This window comes from Carettochelys insculpta, chromosome 3, assembly GCF_033958435.1.
Source record: "Carettochelys insculpta isolate YL-2023 chromosome 3, ASM3395843v1, whole genome shotgun sequence".
Classification (NCBI taxonomy): Eukaryota; Metazoa; Chordata; order Testudines; family Carettochelyidae; genus Carettochelys; species Carettochelys insculpta.
This window is the reverse complement of record NC_134139.1, coordinates 207,219,931-207,239,240: the sequence shown is the minus strand read 5'-3', so window position 1 is coordinate 207,239,240 and position 19,310 is coordinate 207,219,931. Positions and strand designations below refer to the sequence as shown.

The 19,310-nt window shown below is 47.0% G+C and overlaps 1 protein-coding gene across 1 annotated transcript; it reads right to left on the bottom strand.

The window, feature by feature from the left end:
* Positions 1-8,103: 8,103 nt before the first annotated feature.
* Positions 8,104-19,082, bottom strand: FAM167A (family with sequence similarity 167 member A). The gene is made up of 2 exons (XM_074989046.1): positions 18,711-19,082; positions 8,104-8,367 (listed from the first exon to the last, which is right to left on the bottom strand). The coding sequence occupies exons 1-2, from the start codon at positions 19,080-19,082 to the stop codon at positions 8,104-8,106; spliced, it is 636 nt and encodes a 211-aa protein (XP_074845147.1).
* Between the last annotated feature and the right edge of the window lie 228 nt (positions 19,083-19,310).

Here is a 19,310-nt window from a genome sequence, read left to right as displayed (position 1 = left end):
GGGGGCAGGATTTCACACCAGATCTGAGCTCTCCTCATCCAAATTTTGCAGCGCAGGGCACATCTTTAAATGCTGGCAACAGAGCCATGTGGCACTCAGCAGCTTCATTTTCAGGTGGTTGGTCTGCACAAGAGCTCATGTTCCTCAAGAACAGCTTTGAATTTGGGCCTCCTGCACTCCATAGAGCACGAAGCTCCCTGGGGATCTTAGGGTGAGTGCCTAGACATCCTTGGCCCAGATCCTTTGGTCCCCAGCGCCTGGGTCACTGCGTAAGTTAGGGGCCAGGCCGGCAATTTTACCTTTACATTTTGTGTTCTGCTCCAAATGGAAATCCGCTTCCCTGGACGTTCACTGATCACGTCAGGTCGTTATGCAGGCAGCTAGGGAAAGGTGCCTGGTTCTGGGTTCTACATACCGCACCTTTACAGTCTGAGGAGCCTGCTGGAGGCAGCTGGCATTCTGTGGTCGGCACCAATGCAGCGTGTTTCAAAGGGAAGAAATATACCCCTTTGCTCCTCAAGGAGACTTCACTTTGGTTCTTTTCTTTCATTACATCTTCCCTTCCCTAAAATAAAATATATGTAGGGCCCAGTTCCCCTCCGTGAGTCCAAAGCACAGAGCTTTTGGTCTGTTATTATTCAGACAGCTCTGCTTCATGCCCGACATGCCTTAAAAGATATAGATTCAGCAAGGGAATCACCATTTTAACTCTCAATTTCCCAGCTTTGGCTGTTTAAACGAGACCAGTACACGGCACTTTTTTTTCTCAATCTTTTTATTTCCTTTCACTTGTCATGGCAGTAATTTAGAAACAGGAGTGGAAACCATGAAAATACAAATCACACTTTGCTCACGTAATAGCATTTTGTATTGCCAAAAGTTAAGAATTAGATCCTTCTTGTAGGAAAAAAAAAAATCCAACCCTTTACAGATGCTGTATGATGTCGACAGGCCTCTGAGGCGGGAACCATTCCAGCAAACCTGGCAGTCCCATCATGGGCCTGTCCTGCTCCTATAGCCTTTAGTGAGAAATCAGCAGGATCAGATCCTGCTGCAGGTGCTAAGGCTGGTGTTTTTCATGAGGCCTTGTGTAAAGTTTTGCTACAGCTTTCGTTCACGTGGATTCGCTCTTCCTGAGTTTCACGCTGAGTTTCAGGCTGGAACAAACTCAGAAACCTCAGAGCAAAACTTACTGTGGACCTGCTGCATTTCAGCAAAGCCCTGCAGGGCTGTTGCAAACCAGGGCCCATCTGTTTGCACTTGGTGTGGATTGAGAGCGTGGGTTGTGACACAATGGGGGCGAGCTGCACCTAGCTGTTCAGGTCTTTTAAAGTCTGGAAATGCCGTGCTTTACAGAAGCTGCTACTACCTGATGTGGAGGGAGAAAAATTGTCCTCCTTGGTCTCTGAGAATTGGAGAAGAAGCAATGGGCTTAAATTGCAGCCAAGGAGGTTGAGGTTGTATGTTAGGAAAAGCTTCCTAACTGTCAGGGTGGTTAAACTCTGGAAAACATTTCCTAGGGCAGTTGTGGTATCTGCATTACTGGAGATTCTTAAGAGCGGGTTAGGCAGACATCTGTCAGGAATGGTCCAGACAGTGCTCGGTCATGCTGTGAGGGCTGGGAACTGGACTCGATGACCTCTTGAGGTCCCTCCCAGTTCTAGTGTTCTATGATTAGATGATTCTACCACAAGACTGTTGCAATCCATACAATACACATGTGGAACAACTATCCATGGAGTGCAACTAATTCAAGTCAAGAAGTCAGATCTTTCCTTCTTGTCAGTCCAGAAGAGGCACTATAGGTTGAACTTCTCTAACCCGGAACTCTCTCGTCTGGCAACATCTGTAATCTGGCATGATTTTAGTTAGCCAGATGACCACTTATCGTGGGTGTGGCCAAGTTTCCCGTGGTCCCATGAAGTTTGTTGACAGCCACCACTCCTGGCTCTCAGTGTTCTGTGCTGTCACTTAGCTGTAATTTACCCCGAGTGTCTTCTGAAAGCCCAGTAAGCAGTGGAAGTGTTGGTCATGTGCTAGACAATATTGACCTCCCGTGGTCCATCAAATTTTCTTGTCTGGCACCGGTCAGGTCCCGAGGGTGTCGGATGAGAGAGGCTCAACCGTATTCACCTCTGCAGACAATTCTTGGAACCAGATCCTCTGCTGGCATAAGGCCACCTATGTACCTTAGGTACTTACAGGCACCCATCACAGCGGTGTCTGAGCACCTCACAGCCTGCAATGGATTGCTACTGACGATGACCCTGTGAGGCACAGAAGTGCTGTTATTCCCACTGTACAGATGGGGCACTGAGGTACGGAGATACTAATTGAAGTCTGTGGTGGAGCAGGGAGCTGATCCCCTATTTCCCAAGGCCCATCCTACCACTCAACCACAGGACTCTCTTGCCTGTCTTCAGGGGAGCTGCCGTGTTTCATGCCAGCAAAAGATCTGGCCCTTTGTTGGCAAAACCCCATGCCTCTATCCCCACCAGATATGTAAATGTGGCTGATGTGGCCTCAGTCAGCTGTTTCGTTGAGTGTTGGAACCCAGCCCTCTTTCTCTGGAGGGCAACAACAAATAGGGACTGGTTTTGGTGTCGTTTCCTCTGCTGCTGCCTCCAACCCCCACAAATTCCGCTTCCTCGTTTCCACCCTGTTTATAGCCTCGCTGCTCCAGACCACAAGGCAGACAGCTGCTGGTGAAGGTGGTAGTGTGCAAGCTTCACAAATCTAAGCAGCTGTCCAGATTTAGACTGAGGATCGTGCATGGTGTGTTGTTGTTGCATCCTTCGTGAGGGCATGGGCCGTGCAAAGGACAGCAGCCTCCTCGTGCTGTTTGCTGATGGCCATACTTCTGTTTCTCAACTGAAGGAGCTCAGTGCAGCAGGGCATTGATTCAGTTCCTGCTGAGGAGGTGCGGGAGGATTGCGATACTTGCACTGAGGTGGCCAGGAGGATTTATCAGAGGCTATATGCGTGTCCCTCCTGGATGGAGGTGCAGCTGTGAAGTGATGTGTTACAACAGGCAGTGACCGTTCGAGGCAGGAAATAAGACCGATTTTTTTATTTTACAAAAATGTGCATTTTGATTGGCAATTCTGACCTTCCCTTCTCTCCTCAGTACAATGATTCTACTCTGAAGTTCTGGAATGGGTTACCAGGGGAGGTGCCAGAATCTCCTTCCCTCTAGATTTTTAAGTCTTAGCTTGACAAAGGCTGGCTGGGATGATTAAGTTGGGGTTGATCCTGCTTGGGGCAGGGGACTGGACTCGATGATCTCCTGAGGTCCTTCCAGCCCTAGGACTCTCTGATTCATTTCTTAAACCCCAATCTTTGACATGGCTAATCCCAAGGCTGCCTGAGTCCCAGCTGGCACAGGATTGGTCTATTTCCCCCCATGGTGGCTCTTTGCAGAGCTGCCAGGAGGTGAAATGCCAACCCCCCAGGAGCCTGTTCAGTGCTGGTAGGCAGCTAAAATGTTGCTTCCAGACCAAAAGGGCTGGTGGCATCCCTTCCCCTCTCCCTGCTGCGGCAAGAAGGGAGGGTGGGAGCCTGCTGGAGCTGTTGGTTTAAATGCCACAGCCCAGCTCCAACAGGCTGGCAGGGAGGAGATCCTGCTCTCAGGAGCTGCCTCCCCACCCTGACTTGCCCAGCTTTTTGCACACTGGCAAGCCCCGGTTTCCCACTACCCCCGTAAATTGCTATTTATTCACCTTTGCATTTGGCTCTGGTCCATTGAATTTCAATGATTTATTGGGTCAACGATTTAATAAAAATTATACATTTAAAATATTGTTACAAATATGAAATTCATAACACGAAAGGGGGAAATTCAGATGCCCGACCTGCATGCTGCCTGTGGAACAGATTTAGGGCTCCAAATAGTTAGAAATAGTTGAGTTTAGCAGATTTTGACAATGGGTCTGTGCTCGCCGTCGAAGACAGTGTATTCTGTGGTGGATTTGAAACATTCATGCATTGATTTAGCATGTCTGCACTATTATGTGGCAAACCTTCTCGAGTAAGACTGTAGCCATAATAGGTGGTAGTAAATGTGATGTTTATGAGCAATCAATTCAGCTGGAAAGAGCGGGTGTGCCTTGGAATTGTCTGTCTCATTGAAGTGTGCCAGGTTACTGAAAAGGCTGGGAACGTCTGATGCACTACTTAACTCTCCTTATATGAATTATTGTTCGAAAGTTTTCTCTAGTATCTAACCTAAATCCCCTTTGCTTCAGCAAAGCCCATTACTCTTCGTACCCTTGGTGGACAAGGAGCACAGCTAATCACCATCCTCTTAGTAACATATTTTTAAATTGTTATCTGTTCCCTTTCAGTCTTCTCAAGACAAGACATATCTAGTTTATTTTCTCTTTTCCTCAGAGTTCAGCTCTTCTGAACCTTGTATTTCTTCAGTTTCTCTCTTCTAGACTCTCTCTAGGTTGTCCACATCTTTTTAAAGGTGTGGCACCCACAGCTGGACACTCTTACTCCAGATGAGGCTCACCAGCATTGAGTACAGAGGGACAGCTATCTCCCAGGTCTTACATAGGACACTCCTTTTAATGCACCTCAGAATAACAATTGCTTTTTCATAATTGCATCACATTGCTGACATATTTAATTTGTAATCTGCTATAACCCCCAGATACCTTTCAGCAGTACCACTGCCTAGCCTCATAGAATCCTAGAATCCTAGGGCTAGAAGGGACCTCAGGAAGTCATCAAGTCCAGCCCCCTGTCCAAAGGAGGATCAACCCCAACTAAATCATCCCAGCCAGGGCTTTGTCAAGTCCAGATTTAAAAACCTCTAGGGATGGAGATTCCACCACCTCTCTAGGTAACACATTCCAGTGCTTCATCACCTTCCTTAGTCCCCATTGTGCAGCTGTGATATTTCCTGCCTAAGTGAAGTACTTTGCACTTGCCTTTGTTGACGTTCTTCTTGTTGTTTCATACCTATTCTCTAAGGCTATGTTTAGACTGTGCCCTTACCTCAAAATAAGATGCAGAATTTGCACTACACAAATTGCATCTCCTATTTCGAGTCAGTTTTGAAATAGTCTATTTAAGGGCTTGGTGCTGTCTACACAGTGCCAAATTTCAAAATACTGGGCTATTTCAAGGCATCCTTTACCCCTCCCGCAACAAAGGGTAGAGGTACGCTGAACTAACGCACCTGTTATTTTGAAAAATATTTCACAATACCGGGCACATTTCCTAGACACGGAGTTACCATTTTGGGACACCTAAGTATCCCACAGGAGCTCCACAGTGTAAACATAGCCAAAATCATCCAGGTCATTTTGAATTATAATCTTTAAAGTGCTTGCAACTCTGCCCAGCATGGTGGCAGCTGCACATTTTATTAGTGTACTCTCCAGTCCATCATTCGTGTCATTAATGAAAATATGGAATAGCATCGGACTTTGGACAGATCCCTTCAGGACCCCACTAGACACATCCTCATAGTTTGATGGCTAGCCATTGAGAGCTAGTCTTTGCATGTGGTCTTTCAACTAGTTGTGCATCCACAAAAGTTATGTCAGTTAGATGAGATTTTCCTAGTTTGTTTTTGGGAATATCCTATGGAACGGTGACAAAAACCCTACTGAAGTCAAGATATACCACATCTACTGCTTCCCACCCATCAACTAGGCCAGTAAGCCTCTCAAAGAAGGAAATGAGTTTGGCTTGGCATGATTTGTTCTTGAGAAACCCATACTGGCTATTCCTTATAATCCTAGGATGCTCTAGATGCTTAAAACCGGATTTGTTTGATCATTTGTTTCAGAACCTTTCTGGGCAAGGACAATGATATTGATCTTCATAAATTGCCTTGAGTTCTGCTAATAGAAAGCACTGCACAGAGCTGGACATTACTGTAATAATGAGGTATTCTGTCGTTGCTACCGAATACTGCAGTTATTGGACCAGTGCTGTGAGATGCTGTTGATATTTTACTCGAGTGAATGTGAACCAAGGTCACACATCCATGAGAGACCTGCTGGCCAGTCTTTGGGATATGAACACTCCATGCATAAGAAGTGACTAACTGGCGTGGCTCACTACAAGAGGGATTGGTTAATTACTGCCAGTGACAATCTTGAACCACCGTTCACTCTGAAAGCTGTTGTAGTTTCCTAGTCAATGACCTTGACACCCTTCAGCGACTAAAGTCCAAATCGTTCAATGGAAGGGGGAAAAAAATAACTAAACCCAAAAGACCTCCTGGCCTTGCCATTCCTTTTCTTGGTCACAGTAAAGTCAGACTGGTTATATACAATACACAATGCGATCTATGAGGCGGGGCTGCCTCTGGGTTCCGCCCTCTGCCATTCGTCAGAAGAGCTTCCTCCACGCCAACGCTCAGGAGACAGATTCGTGAAGCTGATCTCATAGGCAGCGGAGAGCAGACCTGCTCCAGCATGATGGGAAATACAAGGTATGCACGGGCGTGCCTTTATACTCATGGAGAAGGGAGGACAATGCGCTCTGAGGCCCATGTTTGATGAAGGCTGGAAGCAGGGTTCTCAGGCAGTTTTGATACAGCACAAACTGACGGCTCTGCTTAGCAGTGACTGGTCCCTCTCTGCGTTGCTGACCACGTCCTCAAACTTCAGATCAACGGCCGGCTTTGCGATCACTCTCTTTCTTGTCTTAATTTGACCATAATTCTTAGTTCTATGATCACTAGTGGATACATCCTTTGTCTCTTTATAGTTAAAGTACTTCTTGGATTTGGACACAGCTACCCTGTGCACCAGTGTTCCCTGTAAGCTGAGGGCTTGGGTGGCTAACCAGGAGAGATTCAGGGGCCACCCGGCTGATTACCAGAGCGCCCACAGCCACCCATGGTGGGCAGCCTGTATTTCTTTTGGTGGTGCCCATTTGCACATGCCTCAGTGCACACAAAAAATTATTCTGCACAGGGATGGAAACATTAGAGGGAACGTTTCCCGGCACTCCAGGAGGAGGCTGGGCCCATGAAATGTAAGCCAAAACTCACTGTCTGCCAGTGGGAAAAGGCTGTGGGCTAGCACCAGGCTGGTATCTTCCCTATTTTTCTTAGTTTATTTCAGGAATAACCAAGCTGCACTCACACAGCTATTGGTGAGAAAGCAAGTCAAGAGGGAGACCGCAGAATGTTTGCAGCCCTGGTCAGATCCTCCAGGGGTCATAGACAAGACTGAACTGCTGTGTACACCGAGAGGATGTCCATAGTTATCATTCACAGCAAAGGCACAAGCCAGGCCAACCACAGCTCTGCTGTTCTTTTGGGATTGTTCATGACCTGAATCCACTGACCCCCACGCCCCTGGAAATGAGCTGTCCAAGCCAGAGGGTCCCCTCTTGAGGAGTACCAATGATTTTTTGAGGTCAACATAAGAATAAGAACAGCCAGACTGGGTCAGACCAAAGTTCCATCCAGCCCAGAATCCTGTCGGCTGACAGATCGATGCCAGGTGCCCCGGGGGGAGTGAACAGAACAGGGAATCATCAGCTGATCTCCCCCCATCACCCATTTCCAGCTTCTGACACCCAGAGGCTGGGGACACCATTCCTACTCACCCTGGCTGACAGCCTTTGATGGACCTAACCTCTGTGAATGTAGCCAGTTCTTTTTTTGAACCCTGTTAAAATCTGGGTCTTCACAACATCTGGTTGAGAAGCCACAGTCTCTGGCCCCAGGCGGATGAAAGGGGATTTTGCTTTGGTGTGTGGCTCTACTTCTAGCTTTCCCTTTGATTTCCAAACACCTGCGAAGTCCAATGGCCTCCTGCTGCCTTGCAGAGCATGTGTACTGATGAGATAGCGGAGGTGGGATTGTCCTTGCAAAGAAGCAGCCTGAACTGCGGTAGACTCTGATGCTCTTCCTGACTCCTGATAGCTTATCTGTAGGCTTCTCTGCAGGACCTCAGGCTGGGACCTAGTGGCACCACCTGGAGGCAAGAACAGCTGTGGGATCTACCCAGTTCTCCCTCATTCCCTCCACTTTCTCTGGAGTTTTCAGATCTAGCAGCTCCGTGGAGGGAGCTCCTGCTGGCCCCTCCTATGCCCCGGCCCTTCTCCACGGCCACTCCCTCCCATGACCCCCTAGCACAGCGAGAACCTGCGGGAGTTAATGTTCATCTTGGTGACGCCGATGAGCTTGAGGGGCGCGGAGAGGCTGAAGGAGGTCATGAGCGGGAAGTCGCAGAGCAGGTCGGCCAGCTCGTCCCGCTCCTCCAGCTCGTAGGTGGCGTCGTTGAGCATGCGCCGGTGCAGGTGGCAGGTCTGCTCGATCTTCAGCTTGTTGATGTCGCTGCGCAGGCGCATGAGTTGCCGCGCCAGTTGCTGGTCCTGCAGGCGCATTTCTGCCTGAAACAGAGACAGGAGCAACACAGGCCATCAGTCACCAGGAGGCACCCAGCTGCCCCCGCCCCACTTTCACTGGGGGCAGTTTAATTTATCGCCGCACCGTGAACAGAAACAGCAATTAGAGAAGGGAACGAATTTACGGGCAATTGCTCCCATCCCCCGGTGGCATAAATGGAGTTAGGCTGATCTAGAGCAGCTCAGAATCGGGGGCAGCGTTCGCCAGTGCCTGTTCCAAGCTGCTCCTGAGATGCGAGATGCTGTTGTACTGCTAGCAGATCTCGTGCTCGGAAATTGTTTCTGGTTATGTGGCCTTGAAAGGTGGCAGACTCAAAGGGTGTAAGAGGAAATGCCTTTTCATCTGACACATAGTTAAGCGGTGGAACTCATGGCCACTGGACAGCCTGGGTGACAGTGTGGATAATCAGAATAGCCAGCGTTAGACTAGTAAATGCTCAGAAAGTTAAGATATTTGGAGGGTGGATTCAAAACTTCAGGCTTTGTGGCTTACACCGTCTTGTGACTATTACGGACCAAAGTAATAGAGAAGTAGCCATGTTAGGCTGTATTCTAACAAAACGAACAAGCAGTCCTGTGCCACTTTAAAGACTAACAACATAATTTATTAGGTGATGAGCTTTCATGGGGCAGACCTCAAATCTGAAATAGTTATGGGTGAGGACAAAGCCCTGCCAGTATTTGTGCCTCGGTCTCACCAGGGATAATGTTCCTAACAGCTTGGAGTCCCTCTTCATGGGGGATATTGGTGTAAAGGGCCTCTACATCCATGGTGGCCAGGATGGTGTTTTGGATTGTAGTTTCCTGAGGAAGTCGGTGGTATCTCAAAGAAAGCTGGGAGCTCTGGGAGCATAGGGTCTAAGTAGAGAGTCCACATATCCAGACAATCCTGTGGTGATTGCCTGGACAAATTATACCTTCAAATCAGTGGCGCTGCTAGGGGCACCCACACGGCCCTGCAGTATGCCAACATTTTTATGGCTGACCTGGAACAACGCTTTGTCGGTTCTCGTGCCTTAGTTCTCCTCCTCTACCTGCGATACATTGATGACATCTTCATCAACAGGACCCATGGGAAGGAGGCTCTTGAAGAGTTCCACCGTGATTTCAACAGTTTCCACCCCACCATCAACCTTAGCCTGGACCAGTCCACACAAGAGATTCACTTCCTGGACACTACTGTGCAGATAAGCCACGGTCACATAAATACCACCCTATACCGAAAACCCACAGACTGCTATTCTTATCTACACGCCTCCAGCTTCCATCCAGGGCACACTGCACAATCCATTGTTTACAGCCAGGCACTAGGGAACAACCGTATTTGCTCTGATCCATCAGACAAACATCTACAAGACCTTTACCAAGCTTTCCTCAAACTACAATACCCACCTAAGGAAGTGAGGAAAGAGATAGACAGAGCCAGATGGGTACCCAGAAGCCACCTGCTACAAGACAGGCCTCACAAGGAAAATAAGAGAACACCACTGACCATCACATACAGCCCCCACCTAAGGCATCTCCAACACATCATCAGTGATCTGCAACCCGTCCTGGACAATGATCCTTCACTCTCACAGACCCTGGGAGGCAGGTCTGTCCTCACCTACAGACAGCCTGCCAACCTCGAACAAATCCTCACCAGCCACTATAGACCACAACACAGTAACTCGAAACCTGGAACCAATCCCTGCAACAAACCTCGCTGCCAACTCTGCTCACATATCTACACCAGTGATATCATCACAGGACCTAACATCACCCATACCATCAGGGGCTCCTTTACCTGCACATCTGCTAATATAATATATGCCATCAGGTGCCAGCAATGCCCCACTACAATTTACATTGGCCAAGCTGGACTGTCTCTATGTAAAAGAATAAATGGACATAAATCAGACATCAGGAACAATAATGTACAGAAACCTGTGGGAGAACACTTCAATCTCCCTGGACACTCAGTAACAGATTTAGAAGTAGAAGTCCTAAAACAATGAAATTTCAAAAATCAAATGGAGAGAGAAATCTCTGAGCTGCAATTTATTTGCAAATTTGACTCCATCAACCAAGGATTAAACAGATTCTGGGGGTGGCTGGCCCCTAACAAAGGCAGCTGCTCTGCCCTAGGTGTTAGTATCTCCCCATTATAGTCTGACAATAGGCTCACATCCCCCTGTCTGATCTGACTTGTTTTTTCCTCTTTTGATACATACTACTGATAATGGGCCATTCCCACCTTGCTGAATAGCCCTTCTCAGATCTGGCCCTCCCTCTTATTGGGACCCCACTCTTTAAATACCCCTCTGGAAACCCCTCTGCACACACACATGTATCTGATAAATGGGTCTTTGCCCACAAAAGCTTATGCTCCAAAATATCTGTCAGTCTATAAGGTGACACAGGACTTCTTGTTCTTGAAGATACAGACTAACATGGCAATATCTCTGATACATTCCAGAGCTTCATAACCCTCCTGGTGAAGTAGTTTTTCCTAACAGCCAACCTACTCCTCTCCTTCTGTAACTTTACACCATTGTGCCTTGTTCTGCCATCTGTCACCCCTGAGAACAGTTTCTCTCCATCCTCTTTAGAGCTCCCCCTCAGTCTTCTCTTCTGAAAACTAAACAAGCCCAAATCCCTCAGCCCCTCCTCATAGGTCGTGTGCTCCAGCCCCTAATCATTTTTGTTGCCCTCCGCTGAACCTGCTCCAGCACAACCACCTCCTTTTTATACTGGGGGGCCCAAAACTGGACACAATACTCCAGATGTGGCCTCGCCAGTGCCAAATAGAGGGGAATAACTACTTCTCTAGATCTGCTCGAAATGTTCCTCCTAATGCACCCTAATATGCCATTAGCCTTTCGAAGCACAATTGGCTGCAATTATGCTAATGAGGCCCTGAATATGTATACTGAAATACATATTTCAACATAAGCGCTATTCCTCATCCTAACAGCAACTATTTCCAAATAACTATTTTGAAATGGTCGCTATTCCTTCCGCAATGAGGTTTGTGTATGTCAGGATAATGCACCCGCTCTTCTGAATTTATTCTGAAAGAGCATGTGCGTGGCACAGATGACAGCAAAGTTATTCCTCAACAATGGCTGTTACTTTGGTGGGTAGACGCAGCTTGAGCGTACGAAGCAGCATTACCATCCCCGCAGCTGAATCAGGAAGCGGGGCGGGGGGTGGGGGAGGGAGAGAATGAACGAGCACACCAGAAATATGAGATGCCATGATTGAGACAAGCAAAACTTTCGCAGAAATCTGAAGTTCTCCTGTAGCTCTGTTTGCTTTGGTGCAGGAAGGGTTGAGGGGGTTGGGATTTAGAAGGTGGGTGGGAGCTTACGTCTCTTTTGGCTGGACTCCATTAAGAACAGCTGCCTTTTTCCCTCCAGAAATTACACAAAGGAAAAAGAAATGAAGCTTTGTGACGGCAGACGAAAGGATTATCACCACAGTGGCACAACGATGCCGGAGATTCTGCCTGTCTCTGCTTGAGACCTGCTGTTCAGTTTTGCTTCTTGATGACTAACAAACCTTTTGTTCAGGGACAGCTTCTCCAGGTGTCTGAACATACGTACAGCACAAAGCCACATTCCATCTATGCGGAGTTGGCTGGAGATGCACAAAGGAACCCCAGACACCACCAATGGCTCGTTCCTTCTGCAATACCCATCATCCCAGGGGAGCTACAGCAATTTAGGCAAGAAGGCAAGGCCTCTCTGTTGCTCACGTCCCTGGTGTGGTGATTTTCTCTGGGGTGTTGAATGCTTGCAGATCCCACAAATTTCAGCTGGATTTCTGGGGGCCAGGCAGTGCTGGGAATCAGACCACCCTTGCACACACAGAGCACCTTTCCTGGAGGCTCTCAAATATCTCCTTGAGAACATTCGGTCACTCCCTCCCCATGAATGCAACTCAATACAGGTTGAACCTCTCTATTCCAGCACTCTCTCCTCCAGCAACATCTGTAATCGGGCACGCTTTTAGTTAGCCAGATGACCACTTTTCATGGGTTGGCCAAATTTCCTATGACCCCATAAAGTTTGTTTCCAGACACCAGTTCTGGCTCTCAGTGTTCTGTGCTGTTATTTAGCTGTATTTGACCTCTAAATGCCTAAGAGCCCAGTAGAAGTGTTGGTAATGCTTCTAGACAATATTGACCTCCCATGGTCTGGCTAATTCTCTCTTTTGGCACTGGTAAGGTCCAAAGGATGCTGGACTGGTGAGGCTCAATCTGTAATTAAGTATTAGCACCGTCCACATATAACAGGTAGGGAAACCATGGCTCTGCATCATTGGAATTGTTCATCTATGAGCCATTTGCTTGGGTCGCTTGTCATGAATGCTAGACCAGACGAGATCTGCAGAAGAAAATTAAATGGCTTGCCCTAGGTCTCCCAGAAAGGTAGCAGAGCTGGGGGCAGAAGTCTAAAATCCTAATTCAGCCTGTGCTGCTCTAGTTCATAGTTGACAGCAATGGCAACACCTAGTCTAAGTTTGGCAGAAGGCACTGTAAAATAAGTTATGAAGGAACTCCATCGTAAAGGGACATTGTCAGATAGACAGAGGTCTACATAACTTATTGAAAATAGGTGACAAGGCAACTTTTTGCATGCCAGTGACTACTGTTGTTTTTCCATTTAATTATTTGTCTACCACTCCAGCAACACAACTGTAATGCATGGGTCAACTCCGTCTGGCCTGGACAATGAAACCAATCATAAACACCCAGAAAAACACCCGAGCTGGGTGAGAACGAACAGCCAACAGGAGCATCAGCAATAGTGTGATGGGGTTCAGGCGTCCCCCTGCACTGCACCCCGTCCGCTGGCAGGAGTGACTCTCACTCAGCAGGTACAACAGAAGGTTTATTAGGCAACAGAAGCCCAGTTTCTCACAGAAGCGACAGTACAGCAGCCAGAGACAGTCCTTCCAACCTGTCCTGGGGAGAAGACCCCGAGGGGTGCCCCTCTGGGGTGTAGGTTTCCCCCTCCTCAGGCTGGCTGCCTTCCAGCTCTCCCTTTTCCTAGCCTCTAACTGCCGCCCCCGATTCAAAACCCCGCTCAGCTCCTCCCTGCTCTTTGTTCAGGCAGAGGTGTTACCTGCCAGTTGCAGCCCCAGGGTCATCCTTAGCCACTGGGAGCTGCTGCTTGCCTCAGACATCCAGCCTGACTCACACATGCACTCCCCCCACTCCATCACACATGGGTCAACTCCGTCTGGCCTGGACAATGAAACCAATCATAAACACCCAGAAAAACACCCGAGCTGGGTGAGAACGAACAGCCAACAGGAGCATCAGCAATGCACAGTCAGCTGGATACTCCAGAACCCAGTTCAGCGAGGGGAGCTAAGAAATCTCTTTCAATGGGGTTGCTGTTTTGAAAGGATCCAGGGACATTTGAAAAAAGCAGGAGGGCAGAACTTCTGGGCTGAACCCTGTCATGTAATCGGAGCAGAGTGGCTCTTACTTGGTCAGGGACACCTGGAAACTGTAGGCAGGAAAGGCCTGCTAAGTAGAGTTCCCTCTAATTTTTTCCATCCACATGCAGAATAAATTTTGTTACATACACTAAGACATAGGGGAAGTGCACCACCAATAGAAACGCAGGCTGCCAGCTGTGGGCTCTCAGCTAATCAGCTGGGTGGCTTTTGAATTTCTCCAGGTCGGCTGCCAATGTTCCCTGTAAGCTGAGCGCTTGTGCGGCCACTCGGGAGAGATGCAAATGCCACCCAGCTGATCAGCAGAGCACTCAAAACTCAGCTTTTTGTTTCTACTGGTGGTGCACGTTCATGCATGCCTGGGTGCATGTAAAAACTTATTCCACAGCTGGATGGAATAAATACCTGCATGTCTGGGAAAGATTAGAGGGAACATGGGTGACTACCCAAGCACTCAGCTTACAGGGACACTGCTGCTCACACTTGCTAGGGCTTCTCCTACTTCTCTTGAAGTCAAAACCACGACTGACTTCAACGGTGCAAAACTGAGCACTAAATTCCTGCTCCTGTCCAGGCAGGATTAGTCCTTAGTGGTGCTGTATTCACATTCGAAGGAGAATCTGCTCTCCTGTGTCCCACTTGCTCAGTTTTCAACATGGGTGCCTGGGGCGGGTACGTCAGAAATGCATTGTTGGTTTTGTCCCCTTTGAAGATGGATATTAGCAAAGTATTTCCTAACCTTGTTCCATGGAACATATCAGCTGGAAAGAAAAAGACTCCAGTACTGTATGAGCAGCCTGCTCTCTGCAGACCACCAGCAGGGGCCTCTGGGGCCATCTGTTGACAGCCAGCTTCTGTTTTATCCAAACCACAGTGCCATGAGGGGGCAGACCAGGGAAAAGCTGCCCTAGGGAACCCCGGTGTGTCTCAGGGTGATATTTCTCAGCATCTCTCACTGCAAGGATGCAGAACAGGATGCTGGGAGAATGGTCTTGGCTAATCAGGCCGCAGCTAGTTTCCAGGGTGAGAGTGAGGAACAATGGTGGGGCCATGGATGGAAGCTTGCATGGCCACTCCCCTTGCTGTACCTCCACTGTCATAAAGAGAGAGCTTCCCTCTCCTGGGTTGCCAATTCAGCACCTGTCCCTAAATCCAAGCTCCAGAAAATGAAAAGACTCCCTCCACCCCCCACAAAACTAGCGCGGTCCAGGGCAAGATGCACATCAGCAGAGTTTCTGCTCTGTCTTCTTCTGAATTCAGATAAGTGCCCATTTGGCTCATTCTGGAAGCATATAATAATAGGCCCATTTGGAAACCTGCTGCAGAGTAACAGAGCTCTTGATGCAGATGATAAATTGATTGGAAGTGGAGACACCAAAGATCAAGGAGGTTTATGTACCATTAATGGCTTTTTTATTAGGACCCCAGCCAACTTTCTTGGAAGTCATTGGGAAGACACTCAAAGATTTCACTGGGAGTCAGATCCAACTTTATAAATCTGGTCATTTATACCCACTATATTTACAGCACAGCTGGGTGAAAATTGTTCAGGCTGAGATGAATTTTGCTGGAAAATTCAGAAACTGGGTTGACTGAAAAATATTGCAAATTCATCAAAAATATTTTGACTGGAAAAGAAAGGCATTTCTAATGCAATCAAAATGCCTTGTTGCAACATTTTCAAAAGTAAACGTTTCAGTTGTTTGATTGAAAACCATTTTTTCACATTTTATATCAATTTTATTAGTATTATTTTAGAAAAAGGTGAACAAAAATCCTCAAAAATGAACTTTCTCATTTCTGAAAGTTTGTTTGACACAAACACTGTTATGAAATGATGTTTGATTCCTAAACCCAAATTTGACAGGGACCTGAAGCTCTGAGCCTTTTCTATGGTGACTCGTCATTTGGTGGGGGCAGGGGCCAACTGAGATACTGTCAAGAGGAGGATTTTCAGGAAAAGGCCAAACATCTGCACTCTGACTCTCTGTTCCCTGGCAAGTGTAACAAGCTAGACACCAAAAGACCAAGACAATCAAGATCACAAAGCAGTTTTGCATATAATTTGTATACAGATAAACCAGAGCTGGGCAAATACAATCCAATGTATGTGTAAGTGTTCTTGTGAATGAAACCCACTGAGTCACATTTATTCCTTTATTTACCAATGCCTGGTGCACAAAATTTTATTCACACGATTTTTTTGTTCTTGTGGAAAGCACAGCACTAGTACACATAAATATTCCCAACTTACGGGCAACCAAATTGCTCTTGTGGCCACTTGGAAGAGCTGTTATGATTATTATTGCAAATTTGTCAAACAATTACGAATGTTGGCAGAGAGTTCATAAGTAAACAATATAATGCCTAGGTTGTTCAGTCAAGCAACAGGAATAAAACCACGTGTCTTGGTTGAACAGTCATATGGCGCGAATAGCAAAGACTAAATACTCATTGTAATTATGAAGCAATTCATTGTCGGATGTTTAGCGCACTGGAGACTTTGCAGAATTGGGATAAGTCCTGGCTTTGCCACTGATTTCCTGTGTGACCTTGGGCAAGTTACTTAGCCTGTCTGTGCTTCAGTTCTGCATTGGTAAAGCAACGCAGCCTTATTTCACCAGGTGTTATGAGGATAAATACGTTACCTGTTATCTTTCACTCAGGCTGTGTCTACACTTGCATTCCTCTTTCGAAAGTTGAGTGCAAATGAGGGAAATTGAAAATGCAAATGAGGCATTTATTTACATATCTTGTGCTTCATTTGCATAATCTCTTTTCAGAAGAGATTTTTCAAAAGAAAAAAAGCAGAAGCAGAAACAAAATAGGAAGAAGGGTTAGTTCAAAGATGGGGTTTATTTTCGAAAGAGTCCCATCTACACTTCTTTTTTTCTTTCGAAAGAATCTCTTCCGAAAAGAGATTACACAAATGAAGCATGAGATATGTAAATCAGTGCCTCATTTGCATTTTTGATTTCCCTCATTTGCATTCCTCTTTCAAAAGAGGAATGCAAGCATAGACACAGCCATATAGGATAGCAACAGAGAGATAGCCACATTCGTCTCTATTCTGTCAAAACAAAAAAGCAGTCCAGCAGCACTTTAAAGACTATCAAAATAATTTATTAGGTGATGAGCTTTTGTGGGACTGAAGAAGTGGGTCTGTCCTGCAAAAGTTCATCTGCTAATAAATTATTTTGTTAGTCTTTAAAGTGCTACTGGACTGCTTTTTTGTTTTGGCTACATATAATTTCAGAACCAGGAAAATAAAAATAAAAACAAAGGCTACAATTCATCCCAGAGAATCCTTGCTGTGCAGAGTTTTCCCACTTTAATAAAACCCAGTTGCAACCCTGAGGCTTGGATTCAGTGCCAGTTCTGGACTCTAAAATAATGCTATCCCACAAGTACCAGAGGGGGAGCCAGTCAGTCTGTGTCTGCAAAAACAATAAGAACTCCTGTGTGCACCTTATAGACAGATATTTCATGGGCTTATGCTCGAAAATATCTGGTAGTTTATAAGGTGCCACAGGGCTTCTGGCTGTCCCACAAGTGTTGCCTGTAAGCTGTGTGCTTGTGTGGCCAATCCGGAGAGATTTAAATGCCACCCAATGGATTAGCAGAGCACCTACAGCTTGATTTGATATTTCTACTGGTGGTGCACATCCTCATAAGCCTCGGTACACATAAAATTTATTCCACAAGTGGCTGGAAAAGATTAGAAGTGGCTTTGCCCAAAACCTTCTCTTCCCATCCCATTCTAGATCCCACCAGAGAAAGAAAAGCCAAAAAAAGATTGTTTCCTAACTAGGGAGTCCCACAGACAGAATGTACCAGGGGTTCCAGCGTTTCCTGTAAGCGGAGAGCTTGGGAAGCCGCCCAGGAGAGATTCAGGTGCTGCTCAGCTGATTAGCAGAGCACCCACAGCCGGCAGCCTGTGTTTCTATTGGTGGTGCACATCCCATATGCCCGGTGCACATAACAAAATTTATTCCACCCATGAATGAAAAAGATTACCGGGAACCCTGAGTGGTTTCTAGTCTTTTTCCTGCCAAGGATCTATTTAGCTTCAGACTAAATTTCTCAGGCCCCTTTCATTTTTATACACGACTTTCATGTTATTATTCTGATTCTGTTCGTCATGCTCAAGATTAATTATTTTATTCTCACTGATTGCACATTCCACTTCAAAGCAGCTAAATTTGTCTTCTTTAATACTTCCCCATTTGAACCACCGATCCGTTTTTCAAAAACAACAAGAAGTCCTGTCGCATCTGATAGACTAAGAGATATTTTGGAGCATAAGCTTTCAAGGGCAAAGACCTGCCTCGTCACATGAAGCGGGTCTTTGTCCATGAAAGCTTATGCTCCAAAATATCTGTTAGTCTCTCTGGTGCCACAGGACTTCTTGCTGTTTTTGAAGATACAGGCTAACTCGGCTATCCTTTTGATACTGATCCGTCACACCCGACTTATTTTCACTTTAACTAAAATTATACTTGTGGGGTAGCCTTGGACGGCCTGGTACCAAGAGTACTGGGATACACCTGCCAGCATGAGAACTGTTTTCCAGCGTGTGCCCTCACACACCCTTTCTGTAAGGTCAAGGTGCACCAAGACCACCACATGTGGCCTTGCATGTATGGTGAGATCACACGTTGCAGACGACGCCATTTTGAGAACAAGATGGTGTCCCCCTGGTAGCCAAAGTACCACAACACCATTCCAGAACATTCCAGCCCCACTCCAGTACTCCCCCTCGGGAGTGGACCCTCACCTAACCCACCCCAGGCCCCACTTTGGGAACACTGGACCCGACAATTACTTGCATTTTCTCCTTAAAGGGCGCTACTGATCTTGGAAAGAAAGCCACTTACCAGTTCCTTCCTGAGCCAATTCAGAGCTTCCTCAATGCTTTCGAAGCCACTGACTTTCCTTGAAGTAAGCGTCACCTTCTCCTGAGACAAACTCTCTGTGAGATGCACCTGCCCCTTTCTCAAAGGGATGGCTTCCTTTGCGGTCTTTTTTGGTTCCTTAGCTTCTTCCTCCTCAGAGGGCTTGGGGCTCTTCCATGTTTGCTCCTCGAGTTTGGCCTTCCACTCCAAGTAGGAAGGGCGCCTGGTCTCCAGTCTCAGTTTCTCTGTCAGAGCCTTCAGTCTTCTCAGGTGGTCGTCAGGTGGGGTGGCACTCTCAGAGGTCTCCTCTCCACTTTCCACCACCTCTTCTACCTGGATTTTGGGCAAAGACATCTTCCTCTGTCGTCCAGTGTCATAAAGGTGGATTCTAAAGCACAGGGCAACAACAAAGCTCAAGGAAGTCTTCTGCTGAGAGCTGCTTCCCTCCGGTGACTTGATACACAAAAGGCAACTCTCGTGAGACAGCCAGACACATCAGTTGTTTCTCCAGTCCAGCGCCGTCGTGATCACGGAAAACACCTAAAAATAACAAAGGATTGTTTCAGCTGTGTTGGAGGGGAG